Raw genomic sequence first — 27,901 nt, 5'->3', positions numbered from 1 at the left:
ATATAACTAAAATTTTTCACACAAAAAAGAGATATTTTATTTATTTATTATTAAATTGGAAAGTGAAGCAGCGACCTTTGAAATATTCTTCAGAAGCTTGCAGCTCTTAACTTCTTGTTCCAGGATAATGATGACCCTCGAAAAAAAAAAACATCTCTCAGCAACTATCGTCCAAGAATTGAAAGATTGAAAGCAAATTTCAAAATGTAATAATTTTTATTGTTATCGTTGAACTGAAATAGTCTCTGTTCTTATATCATTTACCAGTTTTTCCAAATCAGTAGCTGCAGGTTTCTTTTTCAATCTGCGAAAAAAAAGAGAAGAAAATTATAATGGTTGTTCAATATTCTCTCCTCAGAATTTTGTATAAAACAACCTGTTATTTTTATTAACCTTTGGGGTAAAAATATAAAATAACTAAATCTACATTAGTCAGTGATACCAATTTGCTCCACTTTCTAAAAAAATATTTTCTCGTAATTGTTACGTATGCAACATAGTCTATATTAGTCCCTGGTATGCAACATGCCAATACCAGCGAGACTGCTTGAAATTGAGAGAATTTTGAAGGCAGATGGTGATTTTCTTGTATTTTCAGTGGCGCCATCCATAGCAAAGAAATTTAAATAAGAACAAAATTAGATAATTTCGTTTTTTCTTATTTTTTTTTTCTTTTTTTGCGAAAGGAAAAATATCTTTCTGGCCTAAATAATTTTTAATTGGTATTTATTTGATTCTGTTTGGAAGATGATAATAAGGGATAAGAGATGATGATAAGGGATAAGTTATAATGATAAGGGATAAGAAATTTTTCATTCTCTTTCACACAAATTAATTTTAATTATGAAATAAATCTAGAATTTGAAACAAATGGATTCATTAGTTTCCGAAAAAGTAGGCCTATAAATTTTTATTATCTTTGTAACAGATTAAACTAACACCGTTGATTATTTCTAGTACGCTATAAAAAATAGAAATATGAAGTTGTTTTATGATTTCACTGCTGGTGTTTTCAGTTCTCTGGTTCTCAAATATACAAAAAATAAAATTCAAATTCTCCTCGTGAAGAGATTTATTGTCATGTCTAGAGTTGATATTTATTTTACTTGATTAAGCTACCACTTCGGTACACCTCTGCCAAGAAATTCTTGAAAATATTGTTTATTTTTCGGTGTCAAATTTATTGCGGTATTAATGAATTTATTGTCCAGAGAAAGGAATACTAATAACAAATCAATTTTCCAATTTTTTTTTTTTTTTTTTGCATTGGAATTAAAAAAAAAAAACATTTAGAAACAGGTACTGCAATGTATCTTGCATTAAATCTGTCTGTTTTTAGTCATGAGGTTTTACATTATTTCTTAAGTAATGCATTTATCAGCAGCCTATAAATTTCTTCAATAAATTTGCTACTTCAAAAAAAAAGGTAAAAAAATGCTTTAACACTTTTGAATGCCAACTAGAACTCCTCTAATGGTAGACTGAAATTTGCTGAAATAGCTGATTTCAGTTTAATGTGAATTAAATATATCCGAGCCGTGGTAGCTCAGGAGATAGAGCACTCGCATTCCATTGAGGTGACCCAGGGTCGAATCCCAAGAAAAGAATTCTGCACCTGGCCAACACTTTCTAGAAGAAAGAAGGCCTCAGCACGGATCAATTTAGTAGTCCTACGTAGCGAACATAAACTGCGCAGTTGTGGTTAAATACGAATTATGACATTATGTTTGGACTACTAAAGGATCAAATTTCTTGTTTATGGTGTTGAGGCCTTCTCTTTTCCAGGAGGTGCTGACCTGCTCCCACCGATCCCAGTGCAGAGGTAAAATATCATCAGTGGGTTAGAGTTCTCTGGACGTCAGGCTTACCCTGGGAAGTTTTCTTGGTTTTCCAATCCTTGTAACGTGAATGCGGGTTACTTTCATCAAAAAATTCACCACTAAGGCTAATTTCTCCCAATACTTCATTCAGGAGTTTCCTTGTCTTCTGGATTGGGTTCAAATTTATAAGGCTGCGGAATTGATGAGCGTAAACTCAGAATTGGCTGAATTTTCAACACCACTTAAAATATAAAACGTAATTAAATATATCTATGACTTTATCCGTCAACTAAAGCGATTTTTGTAAAAATATTTTATGTACAGTTACGAATGAAAGATTTCAAAAATTTTGCCGATATTTTAAAAGTCTCAGCTGAGGTTGAAAGCCTGAATATATCAAGACTGTAAAAGAGCAAAAACTGGTAAAGAAGAAATTTCATTCTCAATTTTTTTTTCTTCACAACTATAAAACTGCATATATATCATAGCTGCCAACTGTTCTGAATTTTTTGGATTTGTTCCTAATTTTTAAATCAAATCTGATATTTTATAAAAAATCTGAATTTTCATAAAATTGCAGTATATTTGCTTTTAAATCAATCCCTTATTCTGATCGCCGCATCCGCGCTTCCTGTGTTTATTGTGCTTAAGTAATTTTTAGTAGCTTTTTATTAGAAAATACTATTCAAATAGCTGTTGCTGATCATTTCAATAAAATGAATCTTAAACAACTATATTTTTTTTTTTAAATTTATTGTAGTATTTGTATATTGTAGTACACTTGCATCAGAAATATTTGTTTCTGATGTACATTATTATTTACCTGTGTTTTATGAATTTGAGAAGAATAATTATATATAAATAGGCAATGATTGTTTTTAAATTATTATGCCAGTATTCCTAATTAAAAATATTAATATTATTAATTTCCCACAAAAAATAGTGTTTCTAGTTTTGTTTTACTAATTTACATGCGGCATTTAAATATATGTCTATTAATGTTATTATTTAATAGTTAAATTTTGATCTTACTCTCGTAATTTTTGCGTATTATTTTGTCGCATATAGTGTTCCTAATTTTTTATTCCTAAGGTTAGCAGCTACGATATATAAAACTGCTTGTTCTTTGAGAATCGAACTTCTGATCATTAACTTGCAAAAAATAACTTGAAGTCAATTTTACAAAACAAAAAATAATACTCTGAAACAGCTACCACTTAAAAAAATATTTCCAACAAACATAGATAGTTGGCAATCCTGATTTTTAACCCATCTGCCACAAAAAAGTGGAACATTTATGAAAAGTCTATAAAACCAGAAACTGCCTTTTTAGAATTAAAAAAAAGTCATGTGTGTGTGCTTTGACCTCAGATCCAACAATAAATCTTTATATTATTAATATATTATGATAGTTAAAACTGACTTTCTCTTGGAAATAAAATTAAATAATGATTCATATGCAATGACCGCACTTGCAAACTTTTACTTTAAGGACGATATTCCCGACTGCTAGTCAGACAGTAATTAAATAACAATTGTAAATCGAAATATTTTTTTTTATTTTACGAAGACATCGTTGTAATTCATTTATATGTGCATGAGCCGGGAGAGCCTGGTTAGTAGGACTTTGGACTCGTGTACGTGAGAACGGGAGTTCGAATTATGGAATGGTGAATACGCATTAAATGGTAGCTGGTGCACGTTAAAACTGTCGGGGTTAAAAAGTCCTCCATGTTCTCTTAAAATACCTTTGCTGGTACTGAATTGGAAATCGATCGTTCTCTGGTTTAGGTCCGAAATTACGAACTGTGGAGGAATGGGTTCACCCTAAATACTTGTTTGTGGCTGAAGTTGAATTCTTGGCCACAGATGGCGCCACTGTAAAACAAGAAACGCAACCTCTGCCTTAAATTCAATTGTATTCTCAAGCTGACTTTCTGGCATGGCAATAGAAACAAAGAATAATAACAATATATAAATATAGGTAAATTGTTTTTATAAATAGTGACGATAAATTTAGCATAAAACTAAATTTAAAAATTCAGGAAATGAAAAAAACTTATAAAATTTTCTACCAATTTAATTATAAAAATAAAATTATTGGAATATTAGCTGATAGGAAAAGTATACCATCCTTAAAAAAATGAAGTTCTTTGGAAAGACAATTTTGCACACGTGGATCAATGACAGCAACTTTTCTATTTACGTTCTATTCACATAGAAGTGCTCGATAGTTAACAAAATTATTATAGTTTTATGCACTTTAAAACTTAATATGAACAGGTTGCAAACACCTAATGTTTATTTCATTAAATTGGTCCATGAAATTTTCGACTCGAAAGATGTAACTATAAAAATAATAAAAAAGATACCTGATTTAAAATTATAAAAAAATATTATTTGCAAAGCAACTTTGCAACAATTTAAGTATGAATCTACACTCACGCTTTGACAATTTAAGTATATCTAACACAATTTAAGTATTAATCTATGACAATTTAAGTATTATCTACACTCACGCTTTCTCCAAATTTTGTAAGTATTGAAACCTTTAATATTAATTCGTATTTTAATTTTAGAATATATATATATATATTCTTCTTCATACTTTTGATTTATTTTAATAATGTTTTCGTATTTTATTTTTAAGAAAAATCTTCCCAGTGGTAGCAAAAATAAGGCCTTATTATTTTAAAGAATCAGTGTTACAGTAATTCTGTCCTCTACTCTTTATAATTAATATAAATGGTCGAAAAAATTACTACGTATAATCTCAATTTGAAAGAAAATTTTACAAAAAAAAAAATTGTTTATTCTAAAAGTTTTGATGTCAATCTATCATCACTAAAAAGCAAAATTCTCCGAAACATAATTGCAGGAGGCTATGACTTTGTGTACCTTTCCAAACCCTATCCAACACTATCTCGAAAAATGAGTATTATATTTCTTAGAATTAAGTGGTAATATTTGCATACCTGCCAACTTGTACGGCCGTTGAAAAAAATTTCACAAAGTGGCAGCAGAAAAAATAATTGGCAGACTGTGTGGTGTGACAAAAGCTTTCAGCTACTAACAATTTACTATCGACTATTATCTACTATACTTAAATATGCTTTGTTCTCCGTTAAAAAAAATAATAAAAAATGTAGTTGTTCAACCAGTTTTTATTATCTATTATATATATACACAAATAGTAAAATAATATAACCATAAAATAATATAAAATAGAAATGAATTTATAGGAAAAACCAAAAGTCTTTCTTTAGACACATCTTTTGGTATAATATAATGCGATATTTCTAACTAAAGAATAATTATCCTAAGATAAAAATTATTCTTTATATGCATCGATATTGCTAAAAAAATCAGTTGAGAAAGAGCATGAAATAAAAGAAAGCGGAAACAAAACTTACCGTCGTGTAGCAATATGTGGATTAGGTTTAAAAGTGAAATACTTATTTAACAGTTAACAAAGTTCACGAAGAGGCAAAATCTCCAAAGTTGTGGATATAACTTGAATCGAATAAAATAAAATTTAAAAATATATACATGGTAGAAAAAATTCTAGCAAGTAACATATTAGTGCTGCTATTTATGAGAAAAACTAGTAAAACAATTTTTATTCAGAAAAATAATTTAATAAACCCTATAATAATAAGAAAAAATAATATGTTTTTTTTTACAACATTAAGATATATAAAAAAAAGTTCAAAAAAGGTTAACGTTGTAGTTTAAATAACAGACAAATATATATATATATATATAGTAAAATAAATAAATAGAAAAAAACACGAAGAAAATTAAGAAAAACAATAAGTTTCTTTTATTGCGCATAAGCTGCAGGAAAACAGAACTAATAAGATAAATTCAAAATAAAGATAAAACAAAGGAAAATTAAAAACATATGAAAATAAGGGGGAAAGAAAAATAATAATAAAAAAATAACAAACAACTAGGGAAAAAGAAAGGATAAATTTTTTTTAAAAAATCCGGAAAATAAAAGCTATAATATTTTCATCAGCCCACACGATTATATCCGCAAAAAAGAGTGCTTTCTGATTTTGTATCATTTTAGTTAAAGCAAAATATATCAATACAATCGTGCGAAGAGCACTCAACATTTTTTTTTACAAAAATTACAACTAATAAAAAAGAACCCAAAAAGTAAAAATAACCTGTAAAAACAAAAAATAAAATGAAAGAAAAAGAAAAAAAAAACAGGATAAAACATGAAACATAATCTATAAAGCGAGTAGCGAATTCAAATATACTTACATGAACGGGAAATTTTTCAAGAATTATTCAAAATATTTTCATAGCAAGATTGCCAGATAACAAAATATGAAAACAAAAGCTCAAATTGAGTGTAACTAGAGTAGTTTTGTTTTAAAGTGCCTTTCTTACTGCATTGCTGAAGTGCGTTTGATATATAGAAAATATTTTTTTGCAAATTGGAGCTAGTTGGCATCTCGGTGGAAGTTTAATCGATTTTTCTATTATATGATATATATATATATATATATATATATATATATATATATATATATATATATATATATATATATATATATATATATATATATATATATATATATATATATATATATATATATATATATATATATATATTATATAAATTATATTAGTTTACACTATATTTATATTATAGTTTATATTAGTTTCTTACGATAAACATAAATTTCCTACCTATTGTATATAACATCTATTCAATGAATTTTCTACTACCTTAGAGTTTTGCATCTTATATATTTTAGTGAAAAGTAATATTCTAAAGTATATTCTAAATGAATGTTAAAAAAAATATTTCAAATCAAGATATTTTCAAAACAAAAAAGTATTTTCTAAAGTGTTTGAATCCTTTGCTGCTTTACTTTCATCTTCGGCAAATACTCGTATTTATTAGTAGTTCTTTTCCTAAGTTTTAAACAAATAGATTAACAAAATCTTTAAATAATTGCATGTACCTGAAATAAATTGCCATACATAGTACTCCAATGCTGAATATCAGTATGAAAACTACGCCAGTGATAACTAGAATAAAATATATTCCATCACCTAAAAATAAAATTTTTTTTATTAATATACGTTTTTTTATTAAATTAAAATAGGCAAATTGTTATAAAACTGATGGTCATTACTGTAAAATCTGATGCAACTTAAAAAAATAAAATTTTCACTGCAAAGGGTTGAGTCAGAAAAATCAGAATGTTTCGCGAAAAGGCGCTTAGTTGGTGAAAATAGAGATAACAATAAAAGCGAATAGTAAACTTCGAAAGATTTACATTAAGAACAGTCACACAAAAAAAAATTTAATTTACCCGTGTACCCAATGTTTCAATCCAGCGTCTTTTACCGACCCCCCCCCCTCCTTCCAAGCCTTTCTTTAAATAAAGAAAAGTATGATTTTTGACTCTTTTTGAGTTCAGGAAACAGATTTGAAAAGAATTAAACGCATGCATTATAATTGTGATCAACTGCAGCCGAAAGGAAAATCTCCGAAAAGAGAGCAAATTGTTAAATGTCTATTATTTAATAGAAAAGGTGCTCCGGTTTCCTTGTATGTAATTGCAGTTGTTATATGGCTATTAACTCTGTTATATCATAAGTTCAGATGTTAAGCGTGTTTTTCTTTTCTTCCAAAAACTACGCCAGATTGAAAAAGTACTATGCAAATACCCAAATTTTTCTGCTCCTAATGGAGCGCATCACCATGATTTCACACATGTTAACAACGAGTGTATTTCTTTGATTTCTATTGCATCAATATAATTAAAAAAACAGACCACCCGGAGAGACTTATGATCAAATTATCAGATCTTTACTTTCTGGAACTCAATCATAATAGTTCGTGGGAATGGCCTCAAATATGCTAATTAATTACTGAGAAGATATAGAAAGTGACGAATTCAGACACGAAAACGTACTATCTCTGAATAAACATACATTTTTTTCGACAAATTCGGATTTTTGAACCCTAAAATATAGGGGGTAGACGCAATCTAGGAATTACGGTGCCAATAGTTTGGTCAGGGGGGGGGGGTCAAAAGCTCGGAACCCTTAATGTTAATTTTACTCTTTGCGTATTTCGCCATATCTCATGAACTGTTTAGCGAATTCAAAAATTTTTGAACACAATTATGAGATTCATTTATCCAACAATAAGTACCTGCAAAAATTAGTTGTAGTAAAAACTTATTTATTTATTTTATTAATTTCTATTATTTTTTTTTATTTAATAATCGGGAAAAAATAATGAATTGTAAGGTATACAATTTTCACATTATTTTAAAGGACGCGATTTTACATGAAAAAATAGAAAATTTGTTCGAAATTCGTCAAATATTTTCTGAGGAATCGATTTTTAACTATACAACTTCTCATTCATCGATTCGCTTACTTAATTTTTTAATTAATCAGCATATTTGAGGTAGACCCCACGAACCATTAATTTGAGTCCAAAAGCTGCGAGATGCAGCATTAGATCAAAAAATATTGATAATGGTTCGTTTTTTTTATTTATTTTTTACTATATAGTAAAATGTTAAATAAATATTTGTAACTCCAAAGCAATGTTTTATTTTACTTACGTTTGCTATCACAGTATTTTCCTTCAAAGCCAGCTTCACACCTTAAAGGAAAAACGTTTAAAAAGTTTTAATTTGTTTAATGTATAAAGTCGATTTACATTATTAATTTTACATGAAAGCATACACGAATACATTTCTATTATTAGTTTATGTACACATTAAAAAAAATTAAAATATTTTTCAAGCAATATGAATTTATTTTGTTGTTTTTTCCTTATTGACCAGAAAATATTAGGAATATCAAGCAGATTTACCTGCATTTGAAATCTTTCCCAAATATCTCGCAGCGACCATGAATACATTTATCTGGATTGCAGATATCTGAAATTTAATAAATGAATTATTAAAATGTCTGCGATTCGACTATTTAATTATGATTTTTTTTCGAGTATCAAAATGATTTTGGAAAAATAAAAAGAGAAATTTTATTTAAGACATTTCTTTTCTCCAAACATTCAACATTATATTAAAAACAGTACCATAACTCCTAACTATCCTAGAACACTCTAACTTCTTGTATATCAGAAAGACTTTATATCTCCCGGCCTTATTTCCACTGTCCCTTATTCCACTGTCCCTTATTCCACTGCCCCTTGTCCCTTATTTCCACTGTCATGAAATATCATAATTTTGATTGCATTTAAATTTTATCATAGTGGTGCCATCTATTGAAAAATAACCCTTCTTTAAAAAGTATTGATACAAAAAAAAACTTCAATAAATTCCTATTTATTACAGCATCGACATTATTTGACTAAATAAATAATCTTTTAACAAAAACCACGGTAGATAAATATTGCCTTTCTTAATCTATCTATCTATCTATCTATCTATATATATATATATTTCTCTTACACGGCACCAAAAAAAAGCCCCATTACAACTCCCCGAATGGCAACGTTAGAAAATCCACCAATGATTGCTGCTAAAAATGTCACATGGCAAATGTCACATGAGGTGGCTCTCAACATATAGCGCTTTTAAAAACGGAAACAATAACCAGAGTGAGCATTATCAGGTTGTTCAATTCAGATTCCTGCCCTAAAAACATGATAATATTTAATTTAAACTGGCTCTGAAAAATATAAATGCTGTTGCCAGCCATAGAATTTTTTGAAAGTTAACTTAGCAACATAAAACAAAATGACATAGAAGCGCAACTAGATCAAAATTATGATACCTGAGCCCTTGACGTAACAAATCCTTCAATTCTATAAGTGTTGTATCGCCAAATGCCCAGATTAACAATTGTGTTTTTAAAGAAATTTTACAACTTCTTACATTTTACAACTTCATATTAAACTTCTGTTGTGTGTCTGAATACTGACATTTAGAACAAAATTAAGGTTTAGAATTGCCTCGGAGAAATTTGAATTGTTAACAATGACTTAAACAAAAAGTTTTATTTTAACTGACAAATACTATATTATAATTTTAACTTTTTCTATGACTATACTCATTTTCTTACTCTTTTCTTTGTTTTTTATACATTTTATATTTTTGTGATAAAATAAAAAACTTATAGTTGTTCTGCTTCTGAACACTGATGAAAACACAAAATGATGGGCTTCATCAACAATCAAAAATATATACAATTATTTTACAAATTCCATATTATTAGGGTGACGCCCTTCAGAGAATTAAAAATACAAAATTATCTTCATCGAAGCCGATGCTTTACATCCGGCGTCCAGTGGCAGACTACTATTTCATATTGTTTTACAACACATGGCTTTAGCCCTCTGGTGGGAAAGACTTTAAAACAAAACTTACAATAATTACTTTTCTCAACAACTGAAATTTAGAATAGTGTGATTAAGAAAAATATGTAAACTGTTTGCAATTTCAAATTAATATTGAAATGTACAGGTTTTGAATTTTCGACAGTGAAAAGTTTTCGGAACTTCAGTATTCAAAAAAGTATACAAAAGCTAGACGTTAAGAACGTATCCAATGAGCGAGCAAAGCGAGCATTGGATTGCGAAGCAATCCGAAAAGAACTGGGAAAGCAGTTCCGGGGGTTGAAGAGCGCCAGCGAGCAGGGGGCGAAGCCTCCTAGTATTATATAAAACGCTAATACGTACGTATGTATCAATAAAACCGATGATATTTCTTTTCTCGCGCTGGCAACAGTTTTCATTTTTAATTGATTGGATTCGGCGCGCAAGAGCACGTAGTGAGCAAGCAGATAACAATAACCAGAGTGCGCATTATCAGGTTGTTCAATTCAGATTCTTGCACAAAAAACATGACAATATTTAACTTAAACTCAATTAGGAATTAATTAATTAATTGTCTATATTATAGAAAACGCTAATACGTACTGTATGTATGTATGTATCAATAAAACCGATGATATTTCTTTTGTCGCGCTGGCAACAGTTTTCATTTTTAATTGATTGGATTCGGCGCGCAAGAGCACGTAGTGAGCAACCAGATAACAATAACCAGAGTGAGCATTATCAGGTTGTTCAATTCAGATTCATGCACTAAAAACATGACAATATTTAATTTAAACTCAATTAGGAATTAATTAATTAATTGAAGTGAGAATGCTTTAAAAGGCCGCTGTTGAATTGATATTTTTCTACTGGGAGTTACCTAAACGTCTAAAAAACGTTTAAGTGTTTGTATTGAATGCATTGAATTTTTTTATATTTCGCATTTATTTATGCATTGAATTTTCACGCTTTAAAATGCAGAATATTAGTGAAGCAATATTTGATAATTTATTTTGCTAATATGTTTCTTATTTAGCTAATGTTTTGATTTTTTCACCATGTACAATCTAAATAGCTAATATACTTTTTTAAAAGCCAATAAGAACATTGATAGAATTCTTCTACATAAGTACAATACTATGTCTTTGATGATAAAATACTATGTCTTTGATGATAATATATTATGTCTTTGTGCTAGAACATTGCGTTCATTGGCGAGCGAGCGTAACGAGCCATGGTTCACGGCGTGAACCACATAGGATTGCGTAGCAATTCTCGGGGGTTGGTGAGCGTTAGCGAGCAGGGGGCGGAGCCTCCTAGTATTATATAAAACGCTAATACGTACGTATGTATCAATAAAACCGATGATATTTCTTTTCTCGCGCTGGCAACAGTTTTCATTTTTAATTGATTGGATTCGGCGCGTAAGAGCACGTAGTGAGCATCATATGGCTAATCTATATTATATAAAACGCTAATACGTTTTAATTGATAGGCTTCGGCGCACAAGAGTACGTAGCGAGCATCATATGGCTAATCGGGTGAATTCTCACCGAATTATCAAAAAAATTCTCACAAAATTATTTTCATCGATGCCGATGTTTTACATCCGGCGTTCAGTACTATTTCATATTGTTTTACAACACATGGTTTTAGCCCTCTGGTGGGAAAGACTTTAAAACAAAACTTACAACAGTTACTTTTCTCAACAACTGAAATTTAGAATAGTGTGATTAAGAAAAATATGCGAACTGTTTTCAATTTCAAATTAATATTGAAATGCACAGGTTTAGAATTTTCTACAATGAAAAGTTTTCGGAACTTCAGTGTTCAAAAAAATATACAAAAGCTAGACGTTAAGAACGTATCCAATGAGCGAGCAAAGCGAACATCGGATTGCAAAGCAATCCGAAAAAGCAGTTGCGGGGGTTGGCGAGCGCCAGCGAGCAGGGAGCGAAGCCTCCTAGTTTTTTTAATACTGAAGAAATAAACTGTCTTTTAACCATTTGCACTCGAAGCTCTTTCAGCTGTTAAAAAAAATGGACGCAACCACTAACATTTTGAAAGATTTTTTCACAAACTTACCTTAAAATACCCGGAGATCACTGAATGAAGTGGTAACTAAACATTGAGGTGAAAAAAATTTTACATTTAGAGCGGTGGGTAATTTACAGGTGACAGTGGTGACTGACAGTAATTCTGGAAAGGGTTAATACTGATATTATTAATTACTAGTCCTAGTCTATCATATTCAGCATGATGTTGTTTAAACTGTGTATTGAAATGAGTCGTCTGAAGTAGCAAAACTACTGTAGTGGCTACTTTTTTCCGTAGTATGTAGTGTAGTGCATTACTTTTTAAGAGAAGTAGCGCAGTGAGTCGTGCGACACAAAAAACAGTTGCTTGTAGCGATTCCTGTCAACTACTTTTAACGTTAGTTAAATAAAGAAATAAAGTTTAAACGTTTAAAAAAAGAATCGAATCTGATTGGTGCAAATTCTCAGCGGGCCCGTCAACGTATGCAATGAGAATGTCTCTGTGGCCGATCGTTAATAAGATCTACGTCTGATGCTCGGAAAGTCGGTCGATTTGTCCTGGGAAATCGAATTTTAAATATCTGACGTTTTTTTAAATTTGATTTCACAGGAACTATAAAGTATGGTTTTGTGTCTGATTTCGTTACTTAAAACATCGTCTGCATGAATTAATTAGCATATTTGCGGTCAAACCGTTCAAACCATTAAGATTGAAGCCGAGAACGTGAAAATCCGATCTTTAGATAAACAGTTATTCAGGGTGGTCCATTATTTGTTTTTCGCTCTGTACTTTATTTCTTGAACGATATATAAAATCATTGATCACTTAAATCACAGATATTTGAAATCACTGTGAAGAAAAGCATAGAGTTTAAAGTCAAAAGAACAAATCAGTAAAAAAAATTTTAGTATAAAAACCAGTGAATGTAAACATGAACATTTTTATACTAAAACATTTTTGTCAATATAATTTTGAATATTGGTGAGAATTGAGTTCGCCAGTTGCGTTTGTCTTCTATAAGCTACTTTAGAAGACAACTACTGTAGTCGCTCAACTTAAAAAAAAAAAGTAGTTGAAAATTTTCCGTCCACGGGGTTAAGGCATTGTGGTTAGCAGTCACAGCTGCTATTATGAAATATTACAAATATACTAAAAGAAATTAAGTAAAAATCAAAAAAAAAAGTTGTAGTTAAGAATACTTTATTCCTTCTAAATTAAAGAAAGAATCCGAACACTCTTGGTACTGATTCAGTATCAAGTACTTACAGTACAGTAGTAAAGAAATCGCGAATTTTCATTTATTGGCAGCAGGTGAATGAAAGTGAAAGGACAAAATTTTGTCGCGCCGGCTTATCTGTGCATATTACGGGAATGTCACAAGCGACTAAAAATGTAAAAAGTGGTAGAAACTCGACCCATTTTATTATCTCTTTAGTTAATTAACTACACAAAGACTAACATTTCAAATTAGTAGCATTGAAAGCAAACATATTCATTGCATTCACTTTCAATTCTGCTTTCATAATTGAATTTTTTTTAAAAAAGTTGCTAATTTTAATCTCTTTTAATAATATTTTGAATTTTATTAACCGCCACTTTTTTGTTGCACTTTTTGTCAACCTTGATATTAGTAAGTCATCAGATTATAAACGACAGCTGATTTACTTTATGTATTTATTAGTATTATCTATGTTGAATGCTCCTACGTAATTGCATACTTATGGTTGACAAACTCAGTAATAATAATATTCTTAATTACAAGGTTGCCACAGGTGACTAAAATATAAAAAGTGGTGACTAATAAAATTCAAAAATTTTATTAAAAGAAATTAAAATTATCAAATTTTTTTAGCATATTTTTTATTTAGCTATTGAAAGCTCGTTTAAAGATAGTTTCTGGTTTAAATTTGCATAATTTGAAATGTGATTCATTCTGGTAGTTAAGATTTAATAATGAATGAGATAATTAAAAAATAAAACTGAATTGAGTTTCGACCACTTTTTGCATTTTTTGTCGCCTGTGAATTTCCTGTAATTAGTGTAATTTCTTATTTTCACAAAGTGCAGTTGCGGCTTTCATATCTAAAGGAAGTGTTTGTCGTTTTGGGGAAGCAGATTTGTTTTATTTATTCATAATAGATATTTTGTATGCTAAATGTATTAGCTCTATCGTATTTAAATGGTTTATTCAAAAAAGAGGTCCCTACGCTAAACATTCGACACCTCGCCAAATGCGATTATATCGTTAATTTGGCTAGTAAAATTGTGTTTTGACGAAAGTATTGGAGAATGATTCTTCTTCAGTGAAAAGAAAAGTATGACATTAACTCGATCCTCATAATTACGTCAAAATAAATTTTTCCAACAAATCAGTATTTTTTATTCGATTGCAGCATACCTGCCAACATTTAATCCCTTCCATTATCCTTTTTCCCAGTGGTGTTAAAATGGAATTAAAATTTCAATTCTAAGCAAATAAATGCGTTGTATTTGAAAAAGCTTAAGCTGTCAACCACTATATTAACGCATATTAATATATGTGCTTAATTCTTTTAAGAACAGTGGTGATCAAAATCATTTTAAAATTAAGTTTATAAAAGAAAAAGGAGTATATATTTACTACCACTTTAAATATAAAAATTAAACTTTACGCCAAATGCGTAAAAGTTGGCAGGTATGTTACAGTCATTTTCGGTAGATGCGCCGCATAACCAAATAGAATTGGATCCTAATAATACAAGCCTGAAACAAATAGTAATTTGAAATAATTGAAACAGATAATAATTTGGCTAATAATTTGAAATCCTTAGCGCGAGCCCTGTGAAACGTAATCTATGTATATATATTTCTCTTACACGGCACCAAAAAAAAGCCTCATTACAACTCCCCGAATGGCAACGTTAGAAAATCGACCAATGATTGCTGCTAAAAATGTCACATGGCAAATGTCACATGAGGTGGCTCAACATATAGCACTTTTAAAAACGGAAACAATATTCAGAGTGAGCATTATCAGGTTGTTCAATTCAGATTCATGCCCTAAAAACATGATAATATTTAATATAAACTGGCTCAACAGATAGCGCTTTTAGAAACGGAAACAATAACCAGAGTGAGGATTATCAGGTTGTTCAATTCAGATTCATGCCCTAAAAACATGATAATATTTAAATTAAACTCAATTAGGAATTAATTAGGCTGGCCTTCTCCATGACTATGAATAAGTCACAAGATCAGATTTTTGAGAAAACCAGTTTAGTATTGACAAAGCAAGTTTTTAGTCATGGACAACTTTATGTTGGCCTGTCAAGAGTTAAGTCATTTGACAGCCTTTCAGTAATTGCTCCAAGATGCCAAATCTATAATTGTGTTTTGCTTAGTGTTAATTTCTTAGAGCTTTGCGGAAAAAAATGTTTTTTGGAAAAAATTTTATTGAAACTTCTATTGGCAGTAGGCAAGGGGAACTGCCAAAATCAAAACTCCCCGATTAGAAATGCAGCATGGCGACCTCCACGTGGTATTTCTCGGGTAATGCTAACAGCCATGCATTTTAATTTATTGTATGTAAAACATCCTTATTTTGTTCTAAAATGTTATGTACTTTATCACAAATGTTAATTAATATAGAAATTGATTTCAATAATGCTGATCACCAAAAAATATTTCATTTGGCGATAAAACAAATTTTTGTGTTCTTGAAAATGAAAGACTTTTTGAGGGCTATTATCTCACAAGGAAAAGTTAGGATTCAAAGTTTATATTTTTAAATAATAAAATTTTTTTCAAAAACTTTCAGAATTTCTAGCATTAACTAATTTATTATACACATTTAGTTGAATTTAGGTGAATAACTGCAATATTTGATAATTTATTTTGCTAATATGTTTCTCATTTAGCTAATGTTTTGATTTTTTCACCATGTACAATCTAAATAGCTAATATACTTTTTTAAAAGCCAATAAGAACATTGATAGAATTCTTCTACATAAGTACAATACTATGTCTTTGATGATAAAATACTACGTCTTTGATGATAATATACTATGTCTTTGTGCTAGAACATTGTGTTCATTGGAGAGCGAGCGCAGCGAGCCATGGTTCACGGCGTGTACCACATAGGATTGCGTAGCAATTCTCGGGGGTTGGCGAGCGTTGGCGAGCAGGGGGCGGAGCCTCCTAGTAATTATATAATACTTGCTGTCTGAATCAATATTTCACTGTTATTTTGTGTAATTTCTTACTTTCACAAAGTCCAGTAACACCTTTCCTGTCAGAAGGACATTCACAAGATGGCAAGCCATCTTTAATGACGCATATGGCTCCATATCGTTGGCATACATCATTGAAATGATCACAGACATCATTGATCTCGCACCTATCTCCGCTGTAGTCTGCCCTGCACTCACAAAATCCAACTCTTCCATAACTGATCTTGCAGATTCCGCCATTCAGACACTCTCTGTCGTATTTACATGTCTCTAAATTAAATAAAAATGTATCAAAATGTCACCTTAATTAATTTTATTTATCAATATTATGTTAGCGTTATATGAGATATGAGTTCGATAGTAATTTTATATAAAAAAAATGTTTTTTTAATATTTTTAATTCGTTTTAAATGTATGTGCATGCGTGCTAGTTGCGTTTATGGAAACCAATATTTGATGGTATAATAAGGCATCCTCTTGATTGAATCTATGATAATGCATCATTTAGAATGACCTTATGCCCCTCCATGTTTTCGAAACGGGCACCAAGTTTACTAAGAGTATAAATGTATGTTCTTAAAAACTTAGAAGTTTGCTTTAATATATTTTATTCTATTCATTTATTTTTAGTTATTGAGCTGGTACTGATTGACGGTAATAGAGTGATCAGGTGATCACACAAGCCTCATCACATCAAGAATTTTCTTAAATGTTTAGATTGAATTGGCTAGTCCAATCTCCAGACCTTAATATAATAGCGAATTCTTAAAGTTACTTTGGCAGACACTTTAGAGAAAAGAGCCTTTCTCTATGGCCGGCAACATGAGTTATATCAAGGGTCACATCGCGTCTGGGGTGTTTCGATTTCGTGTTCCTATTTCAGCGCCCGGCGATTTTATTACCTATATGAAAAATTGATGTTACAAATACATTGTAGCTAAGGCTGGACACATTTCTTAACAGAACCATTTTTTTTTAATGTTTCATCCAAGAGGTCGTGGGTTCGATCCTCGCCGGCTGAAGACTCCCCGTGTAGTAAATGGTGACTGATGCACGTTAAATCTGTCGAGTCTCAAAGTCCTCCATGTTCCCACAACAAATCAAAACCTCTGGGGGTACTGATCCAGGAGTTTCCTTGTCTTCTGGATTGGTTCAAAATTACAAGGCTACGGAGTTGAACGTAAGTAGTCGTAAACCCATGAAATTGGGTCGGCTGTTCAACGACGGTTATAAAATAAAATAAAATGTTTGAAACATAAGACGCAGCGGCTCAGGGGATACAGCGTTCGCACTCCAATGAGGTGGACCGGGATTGAATCCCAGCGATGGCTGGTCAATACGAATTCCTCAATTGGCTCGCACTAACCAGCGTGGTATTGTAATAATATCCTCAGCGGTAAACGGAGTATGGGTTAGAGTCTTTTTTGCCATCAGGCTGAACGTGAGAGGTTTTCCTATCTATGTAACACAAGTAAGGGTTAGTCCAATAAAAAAAGTCCTCCATGAAGGAAAATTTCTCCCAATACTTGATTCATGAATTCCCTTTTCTTTTGGATTGGGTTCGAAATAACAAGGATACGGAGTTGACCTATTAGTACTCGTAAACTCAAAATTGGATCGGCTGATCAACGACGAACATAATGAAATATAAAATAAAATGTTTCAAACATATTTCATCTCCGAAACTGTTTTTTCAAACAAATACTTTTTTTCGAATGTGCTTTTTTGTTATAAATTCTAGATTGTATTTAAATGTATACGTTAATTTTTATATCAAATATAATAAGGAGCTGTTTGGAGAACATTTCCTTCAAATTTTCTGTTCCTGTGAAAATATGAAATTTTTAAGTCTAAAAATGTAGCTAAAAGATAGTAATAGGAGTCTAAAAATGTTTGCTAAGAATTGTGATAATGGTACACCTGATATATTTAATACCTCTGCATGCTTCTTGGTCTTGAGCATAACCCTCTTTGCATAAGCACTTCTTCTCTTTACTTTCATCAAAGAAGCATCCAAGTGATTTTTCGCCGCAATAACAATCTAGGAAAGAAAATATAAACTTTCATTTACTCTTCATAATATATTGGACTATTATATTCTTTGCAAACAGAATGATGTATGCAATTAAAAAAAAACATCACAAGTGCTTCACAATATATTTCGAAAAAAAAGCGACTCGGCAACGATTTGCTAAAGTAGAATTCCAAAATTTGGTTTTTAAAGAAAGAAAATTGCAATTAGTAGGTTATGATACAAAATGGCGAAGATATACAAACGTAAAAATTTTTTTTTAACTTTATTCCTTTATTTTAAATTTCGTGGCTCAAAAATTAATGGAGGAGTGAAACTATGCTCCAAAATTTCTTTAATTAAATAACGTTCATAATCTCATCGTTATTTGATGGTTTCGATTCTAATAAGTGGTTGATTTCTTTAACTGAATAACTACATCACATTGAGTGTAAGATAATTACTACTTTTTCTCACTATTACGTGAAATATGTTATAGGATTGATTTAAGAAAATTTGCGTAAATTCAAGAAGATTAATTATCTCAACATACACAGTAAATAAAAAGTAAACAAGAAACCTGAAAATTCTTCCTTGTATGTGTAAAAACATGAAAAGGTTTTAAAAAATTGTTATTTATTTGCATTTACTCTGCTTTTCAACTACAACTGTGAAAAATCTTTAGTAAAAATCGCGAAAGTTAACAGGTATTCAAATTCCAAACTTCATCTCTCTATAAAAGCTGTGAAAATTAATTTGCCGTTAAAGTGAGTATAAGAAAATAACCTAGTATTGATATTCAATACTTGAAAACGTTCAGATTCTTCGAAAAGAAAACGTAAAATATTGTCTTCGACATTTAAAACCTTCTAATTCGAAGGCTCAAGGCTCTATATCTATCTTTTAAAGTTCTATCTTCGAAGGCTTAATGCTTTAAATAAAGTTTAATAGAAAACCGAGATTTTTTTTTAATTTTAAAAGTAACAGAAAAACATAAAATGCTAAACCATACGTAAGAGCCGCGACGGCTCAGGAGTTAGAGCGTTCGCCAACTTCCAAGAAGGTGAATCGGGTTCATGTCCTAGCGAGGGATGGTGATACGAATTCCGTATCCGGCTTGCTCCGACCACAATGCTGACACGAAATATTCTCAGTGGTAGACAGATCATGGGAGTCCCTTTGCCTTCAGGCGAACCGTGTGAGTTTCTCGTGGTCTTCTTCTCCATGGAATGCAAATGCGGCTTAGTTCCATCAAAGAGTCCTCCGCAAAGACACATTTCTTCTAATACTTGATCCGGAAGTTCCCTAGTCTTCTGGATTGGGTTCAAAATTATAAGGTTGCGGAGTTGAATATCAGTAGTCGTAAACCCAAACTTGGGATGGCTGTTCAAAACGATGGTCATAAATAAAATAAAACCATACATAAATACTACATTTATGTAAATGTTACAATGGGTGATATGATACAATCTGCAGTTATCTATCGAGGAGTGACATTTTTGTTCCTTTTTGCTATTATGGCTACGTATCGCTCTTCTTGAGGTGTGGTGTTCCTACAACGACCACCGGTACGCCATTGCATAGCATTTCTACCTCTAGTGGTCTTTTTTCGTAACGAAATGACACTTTTTAAAACTCTCATCTGTGCGGCCACAGTGGCGAAATTTTGACCTGCTTCCAATTGTCTACCTGGTCGTCCACGATTGTAAGAACTCAAATGATGTCTTTCTAACATTTGATACAACGCTGAATTTTACAGATATAAGTTCAAAAACTTACGGCGCTATTTTGGTCAAACACTTAACACCCTGAATTTCCAATTGAAGGAAGAGATTGTGTGCATTGCCTGCCTTTTATACAGATAACGGCGACTGCTTTATCATGACTGCTGCACTTGATTTTCCTGTTATTGGTCAGCTCTCAACAACACTACTTTCCATAAATAAGTTGTTCCTTAGCAATTGTCACAAAGTCTGCTTAATAGTATTCTATTTTTCTAGAAATATGTACTTTATTGCATTCTATTTTATAATTTTACTAGAGTACAATGCCCGCCAGTTTGCATAATCACATGCAAGGAAAACAGCTGGTTATTGTCATAAACTTTGTCAGAATAAAATCATTTACTTAACGTTTTAACATCATAAGAATCGCGATTACCGGACTGTTTCACTGTTAACACACTTCTTTCTGCCTGGGCTATTACTTGATGATTTATATAGGGAAAAAGTTTATAGTGCTCAATTCTATTTTATCGTAAGAAAAGTTCATATTTTTTCAGAAACTAAGTGTGGACTGTTTACACTATCTATGGCAATTGGAAGATCAAATCATGGAAATCAGTCTCTTTTATAATCGATATCGGCATGAGAAGTAATAGTTTTAATAATATAAGCATTCAAGCCATTTAAATTAAGCATGAGAAGGAAAAAATAATGTTTGAAAAAATGGTAAAAAGAATATGTTTTCAAAGAGACGATGGATAATCCTATAATCCTATTTATTTGCTTGAACTGGATTTGATTCTCGTTAAAATTTCACTCAGTCAGCACAATTACGTTCCAGTTCCTAATGTTTTTGAAAATATTGTTCCAATACATACATAGACGAGAAACAGCTTCCATTTTAATCACTCGCAATTCGGAGGTTTATGTGGTTTTCTTCCTATATAATGCTAATGCAAATTATTTCCTTAAAAAAGTTCCCTATGATAGGTAGTTTGCCCCAATTCTCCTTCCAAGAGTCCTTAAACCAAGGTCTGGGATTTATTCAAATTAACAAGGCTTATATGTCCCTGTCGTTACCTTAAAGAATGCTTCTTTTCTCTTTATAGTAAAGGATGTTCTCCTCATATAAAATATTAAAAATTCAAAAAAATCTAGAAATTTAAGGATTTATTGGAATTTTTTTCTTATCGAAAAACATAACCTAATCTTTTGCATAAAAAATGAACAAAAATAATTATGCTATTTGTAACATTCTCAGTAGAAGAGATGTCAAACTGTGAAACTACATTCCATCGGCCGGGAAAGCCCGGTTGGTAGGGCGCTAGGCACATGTCCGAGAGTTCATGGGTTTGAACCCCGCCGGCCGAAGACTCCCCGTGTAGTAAAGTGACGGATGCACGTTAAATCTGTCGAGTCGCAAAAGTCCTCCATGTTCCCATAACAAATCAATACCTCTGGGGGTACTGGATTGGAGATCGATCATTCCCTGATTCAGGTCAAAATTACGATCTGTGGATGAATGAATGGATGTATGAATGGGTCCACCTTATAGACTGGTGAGAAGTATGATGTGGGGAAGTCTAAATCTTGGTCATAGATGGTGCCACTGAAAAGCAAGAATCGCACACTCTGCCTTATATTTCCTCGGCTTCATCAAGCAGGGTTGCCAGTGTAGTAATTGGCTTTACAACCAACCAGCTACATTCCATAGAATCGATTGATTCTTGACATTAATAAAGTAAGATGCTGAGAGTTACATATTTGATAACAAATAGAAACTATTCAATATCTATTTAGCCTTGAAATTTATTAAATGCGTATTTAAACAGAAGAGAAATTTAAGAAACTTACCAATACATGTATGGAACAACTGAGAATACCCAATGTCGCATATACACATTTTCTTTCCTTCATTATCTAAATAGCATGCAACTGAATGATTGCCACAGTCACAAACACCAGCTGAAATAACGAAAAAAAGTGATCAGCTCAGTATTTAAATTGATGTACAAAATGATGTAATAAAAGTAATTTTCAATGTGTCCCTCTTTCTATCTAATAAAGAGACTCTCCTTACCTGGAATACCTGGTTGCCTGGAATACTCTCGGTAGCTATGGCTACTCTCGATATCTAGGTAGGTATGACAAACATTTCGAATGGTGAAAGTAGTGTAAAAATAAAGTCCTTATATTAAATGCAGTTTTATTTGTTCGCATAGCCATCAATGATTCCAGACTCTGTAGTCATAGGAGTTCTTTTCCAAGACAGAGAACTTCAAGTTAAGAGTAGGAAAAAGAGTGTTGGTTATATTATTTACATGGTGGCAAAATTTTATACAAGCAAACACAATTATATTAACGTTTTGTTTAAAGGTCAAAATGAATACTCGAAAAATCATGAAAACAATATATGTAGTAAACGTACACATTTTCAAAGAGGCTACATTAGGTATTAACTACGTGCTGTAAATATAGCATATAATTTCCTGTTAAAGGCTGAAACTGATATTTTGTAGTGCAATATATACATATAAATATATTACCGTACTTTTTAAGTCCTATTGTCATATAAGATTTTTTTTTTTAAATCAAAACGTTTAAGAAATATTTTAAGAAAACCAAAGGAAAAACAAATATTGAATTCAAATAGGAAGACGTAAGGTAGCCACTTTTCTGCTGAAAGAAAAACATGAAAATGTGCTTTCATAAAACCTTCTACCTGTGCTAAAAGAAGTATCTGTCCAATCTGTGCTTCCTGAACTATCAGTGGAATAGGGCTGCTCAGTTCCTGCAAAATTAGAAATTTTATCATTATTGAAGCATACGTAACTATTGCAGCTGAACCAAAGAAAACAAAACTAGAAAAAAATTATCATGAATACATGTAACAAAATTTCTTGAATTATGAAAAATTTTATTTTTAATTTCATTAAGTCGTTCTACCTGTGCTAAAAGAAGTATCTGTCCAGTCTGTGCTTCCTGAACTATCGGTGGAATAGGGCTGCTCAGTTCCTGCAAAATTGTAAATTTTATCATTATATAAGCATACGTAACTATCGAAACTGAACCAAAGAAAGCAAAACTAGAAAAAAATTATCATGAATACATCTAACAAAATTTCTTGAATTAAGAACAATTTTATTTTTAATTTCATTCGGTCCTTCTACCTGTGCTAAAAGAAGTATCTGTCCAACCTGTGCTTCCTGAAGTCTCGGTGGAATATGTCTGTTCAGTTCCTGCAAAATTAGAAATTTTATCACTGTAGAAGCATATGTAACTATCGCAGCTGAACCAAAGAAAACAAAACTAGAAAAAAATTATCATGAATTCATGTAACAAAATTTCTTGAATTATGAACAATTTTATTTTTAATTTCATTAAGTCCTTCTACCTGTGCTAAAAGAAGTATCTGTCCAGTCTGTGCTTCCTGAACTATCGGTGGAATCTAGCTGCTCAGTTCCTGCAAAATTATAAATTTTATCATTATGGAAGCATACGTAACTATTGCAGCTTAACCAAAGAAAACAAAACTAGAAAAAAATTATCATGAATACATGTAACAAAATTTCTTGAATTATGAACAATTTTATTTTTAATTTCATTAAGTCCTTCTACCTGTGCTAAAAGAAGTATCTGTCCAGTCTGTGCTTCCTGAACTATCGGTGGAATCTGGTTGCTCAGTTCCTGCAAAATTATAAATTTTATCATTATAGAAGCATACGTAACTATCGAAACTGAACCAAAGAAAGCAAAACTAGAAAAAAATTATCATGAATACATGTAACAAAATTTTTTGAATTATGAACAATTTTATTTTTAATTTCATTCGGTCCTTCTACCTGTGCTAAAAGAAGTATCTGTCCAACCTGTGCTTCCTGAAGTCTCGGTGGAATATGTCTGCACAGTTCCTGCAAAATTAGAAATTTTATCACTATAGAAGCATATGTAACTATCGCAGCTGAACCAAAGAAAACAAAACTAGAAAAAAATTATCATGAATTCATGTAACAAAATTTCTTGAATTATGAACAATTTTATTTTTAATTTCATTCGGTCCTTCTACCTGTGCTAAAAGAAGTATCTGTCCAACCTGTGCTTCCTGAAGTCTCGGTGGAATATGTCTGCACAGTTCCTGCAAAATTAGAAATTTTATCACTATAGAAGCATATGTAACTATCGCAGCTGAACCAAAGAAAACAAAACTAGAAAAAAATTATCATGAATTCATGTAACAAAATTTCTTGAATTATGAACAATTTTATTTTTAATTTCATTAAGTCCTTCTACCTGTGCTAAAAGAAGTATCTGTCCAGTCTGTGCTTCCTGAACTATCGGTGGAATCTAGCTGCTCAGTTCCTGCAAAATTATAAATTTTATCATTATGGAAGCATACGTAACTATTGCAGCTTAACCAAAGAAAACAAAACTAGAAAAAAATTATCATGAATACATGTAACAAAATTTCTTGAATTATGAAAAATTTTATTTTTAATTTCATTAAGTCGTTCTACCTGTGCTAAAAGAAGTATCTGTCCAGTCTGTGCTTCCTGAACTATCGGTGGAATAGGGCTGCTCAGTTCCTGCAAAATTATAAATTTTATCATTATAGAAGCATACGTAACTATCGCAGCTGAACAAAAAAACAAAAAAATAAAAAAAAATTATCATGAATACATGTAACAAAATTTCTTGAATTATGAACAATTTTAATTTTAATTTCATTAAGTCCTTCTACCTGTGCTAAAAGAAGTATCTGTCCAACCTGTGCTTCCTGAACTATCGGTGGAATCTGGCTGCTCAGAACCTGCAAAATTATAAATTTTATCATTATAGAAGCATACGTAACTATCGCAACTGAACCAAAGAAAACAAAACTAGAAAAAAATTATCATGAATACATGTAACAAAATTTCTTGAATTATGAACAATTTTATTTTTAGCTTCATTAAGTCCTTCTACCTGTGCTAAAAGAAGTATGTGTTGAATCTGTCCTTCCTGAACTATCGGTGGAATCTGGTTGCTCAGTTCCTGCAAAATTATAAATTTTATCATTATAGAAGCATACGTAACTATCGCAACTGAACTGTAGACAACAAAACTCTAAAACACTCTTTATGAATAGATATATGAAGATTTCTTGAATTATGAACAATTTTATTTTTAAGTTCATTAAGTCCTTGTACCTGTGCTAAAAGAAGTATCTGTGAAAACTGTGGTTATTGAACTATCGGTGGAACATGGTTCCTCAGTTTCTGCAAAATTATAAATTTTATCACTATAGAAGCATGCGTAACTATCGCAACTGAATTGAAGACAACAAAACACAAAAAACAATCATTATGAATAGATATATCAAATTTCTTGAATTACAAACAAATTAATTTTTTAATTTCATTAAGTCCTTTTACCAGTACCAAAAGTAGGATTTGTGAAAACTGTGGTTTAACAATAAACTATAAATTTTCTAGTTTCTTTTTTTTTGTTGTAAAATATGTTTTTTGTAAAAACTGTAAAACCTTGAGAAGTTTGACAGCTTCAAACCTAATATTGATTTTAAATTGTAAATAATTTAATTTAATAAAAAAGTGCAATTTACATATATTTGAACACCATTTCTTTAGGAAAAAATTGGAAAAACTGGAAAAATTCAAAATATTTTGTTGTTTTTACAGGCTCACGCAAAGCACCTGGAAATTAAAAATTTTCTATTTTTCATCAAAGTGTCTTTCGAGACAACATATTAAAAAAATTTAATTGAATTAAAGAATTATATCTCGGGAGCCATTATAAGATATTAAAATTATTTGAGTCATGATGTTAAATATTAAGGTCTTTTTAAAGAGCATTAAACAACTCTTAGACGTTAAAAACACAAAATTAATACTGAAAGTGAATTTCACAGTTTGAAATTTATAAAAAAACGTTTCATTAAAATAAGACGCCTATTTAAAATGTGATGTCTTAAATACTATTTGACCAATTTGCTGTATAAAATTATGCTAAAATTAGTATACTCTTACCATTTAAAATTGTTTCTTAAAATAGTTAAAAGTCTGAAAGAAATTATCGAAAATTATTTTCACCATGGAATTTTCTTCAGTCAAACGAACTTTATATTTGCATGCAATCATTTTTTGATTAGCTTAAAAAGTTCTCGAGTTAGGGTGAATTACATAAAAAGTAAAATTAACATTAAGGGGTCCAAACTTTTGACCGCTCTCCTTACTAAATTAATGGGAACTTTTATGAGCATATTTAAAATACTCCAAATAATCAATAACACAGATGTCTACGTTACAACAAAATAACGACAAAAATAATCTTTATTTGTACTGCCTCTGTCCAATATAGTTACCACAAGTAAATAATTTTGAAGTGATAATTGATGCTGATAATTTTATAATTTTGCTAATTAACATTCTTTCGAGATTTCAATGCGTTATGCTATCTGTCAACAAAAGTTACTAGCCAAGTTTTCACTCCCTACATCATTATCAATATTTTTTTGTAAAAATTACATTTTATTTAAGCAACTCCTCATGCTCCACAATGTAAAACACGAGGCTTACAGAAGTAAGCGAGCAAAGTGCAAAAGAAAGAGAAGAAAAAAACAAAGAAACAGAATAAGAATTAAAAGTTTAAGCTGTATACAAAATTTCGCAAAATAGTAAGGTATTCAGTGCACAAAACTAAATTAAACTCAATGGCGCGACAGCACATAGAGGGCCTACTGTGCCCATCTCAGTTTTCTTGACTTTGGGCTCTGGGGTGCAGGAGCAGATGTTCCGGTTAGGTGGTCTGCCGAATGCGGAACCCCCAGTGTTTAGTTCCCAAGCACACTTGGCACTCATTTATCGACCCACTGAAGGGATGAAGGGCTGAGACAACCTTGCCCGGCCCGAGGATCGAACCCAGGATCTTTGGCACTTGAACGCGAAGTGCTACCACTCAGCCACCGGGCGTCAGTGCACATAATGAAAGAGGATGAAACAGGTGGCCAATAAATACCTGAAAGTCTCAACTCCTTTTTAAAACTTTCTCTTTGGCTTGAGTATAGCTTACAATAAAAAATAATATGTTCAACAGTTTCAGAGTCCTGTTCACATGAGCAAAAATTATCATTGATCAAATTAAACTTAAACAAGCAAATTTTTAAAATTACCGTGACCAGTAAGAATCTGGAACAGCTTAAAGTCAGTAGAAAACGTTTTACACTTTATCCGATGAAATATAGTTGGGAAGAATTTTTCAGCCCACATAGCTTTTGGTGAAGCCAAATATTCTTTGTTCCAGTCCAAAACAGTTTTTTCCGAGGCAACATGCTTCCAGTGTGAAAGCGGGACAGACAGAGGTAAATCAATAGCAAGGCGAGTCACATCCTTAGCCAACTGATCTGCTCTATCATTCCCGAAATTACCACTATGGTCTCGAACATAAACAAAATGGATATCAGCAACACCATCAAGTGCATGCACTATGAACTGAATACCGACAGCGAGTTTCTCCGCAGCAACTGTAATAAGCAGTAGCTGAAGAGAAGAAAGTGAATCAGAGCAAACAAGATATCTATGATTCACATTACGCACAATAGAATCTTTAATAAAATTTACGACAAAATTAATGCACAGCAGTTCGGCTTGAAAAGCCGATCACTCGTCTCTTATTCGATGCTGGAAAATAAATTTTTCCTCGCCGTCTTCATAAATAACATTGGCAAGTCCAACTTTCCCATTTAATTTGCAACCATCTGTGTAACAAATAGTATTGTA

General features: G+C 31.3%; 2 protein-coding genes across 2 annotated transcripts in view; both read right to left on the bottom strand.

The window, feature by feature from the left end:
• The window catches only part of LOC107442536 (uncharacterized), a 287,072-nt gene that overhangs the window by 239,518 nt on the left and 19,653 nt on the right, over positions 1-27,901 (bottom strand). The window lies entirely within an intron of this gene.
• LOC147808543 (uncharacterized) lies at positions 13-24,128 on the bottom strand. Its single transcript, XM_087165044.1, has 14 exons — positions 24,112-24,128; positions 23,972-24,063; positions 23,748-23,816; positions 23,524-23,592; positions 23,300-23,368; positions 23,076-23,144; positions 22,852-22,920; positions 21,984-22,094; positions 18,331-18,435; positions 16,428-16,664; positions 8,683-8,749; positions 8,429-8,469; positions 6,806-6,896; positions 13-304 (listed from the first exon to the last, which is right to left on the bottom strand). The coding sequence occupies exons 1-14, from the start codon at positions 24,126-24,128 to the stop codon at positions 223-225; spliced, it is 1,188 nt and encodes a 395-aa protein (XP_087021170.1). The 3' UTR covers positions 13-222.

The sequence above is a fragment of the Parasteatoda tepidariorum genome, chromosome 5 (genome assembly GCF_982258835.1).
Source record: "Parasteatoda tepidariorum strain Cologne lab strain chromosome 5, Ptep-v5.0, whole genome shotgun sequence".
Lineage (NCBI taxonomy): Eukaryota > Metazoa > Arthropoda > Arachnida > Araneae > Theridiidae > Parasteatoda > Parasteatoda tepidariorum.
This window is presented reverse-complemented; position numbering and strand designations above follow the sequence as displayed.

Bases quoted from the DNA above. Each gene is read 5' to 3' on its own strand.
- LOC147808543 (XM_087165044.1), bottom strand. The intron at 23,817-23,971 runs GTAGAAGGACCG...ATAATTTTGCAG, and splicing joins AGATACTTCTTTTAGCACAG to GAACTGAGCAACCAGATTCC. The intron at 23,593-23,747 runs GTAGAAGGACTT...ATAATTTTGCAG, and splicing joins AGATACTTCTTTTAGCACAG to GAACTGAGCAGCTAGATTCC.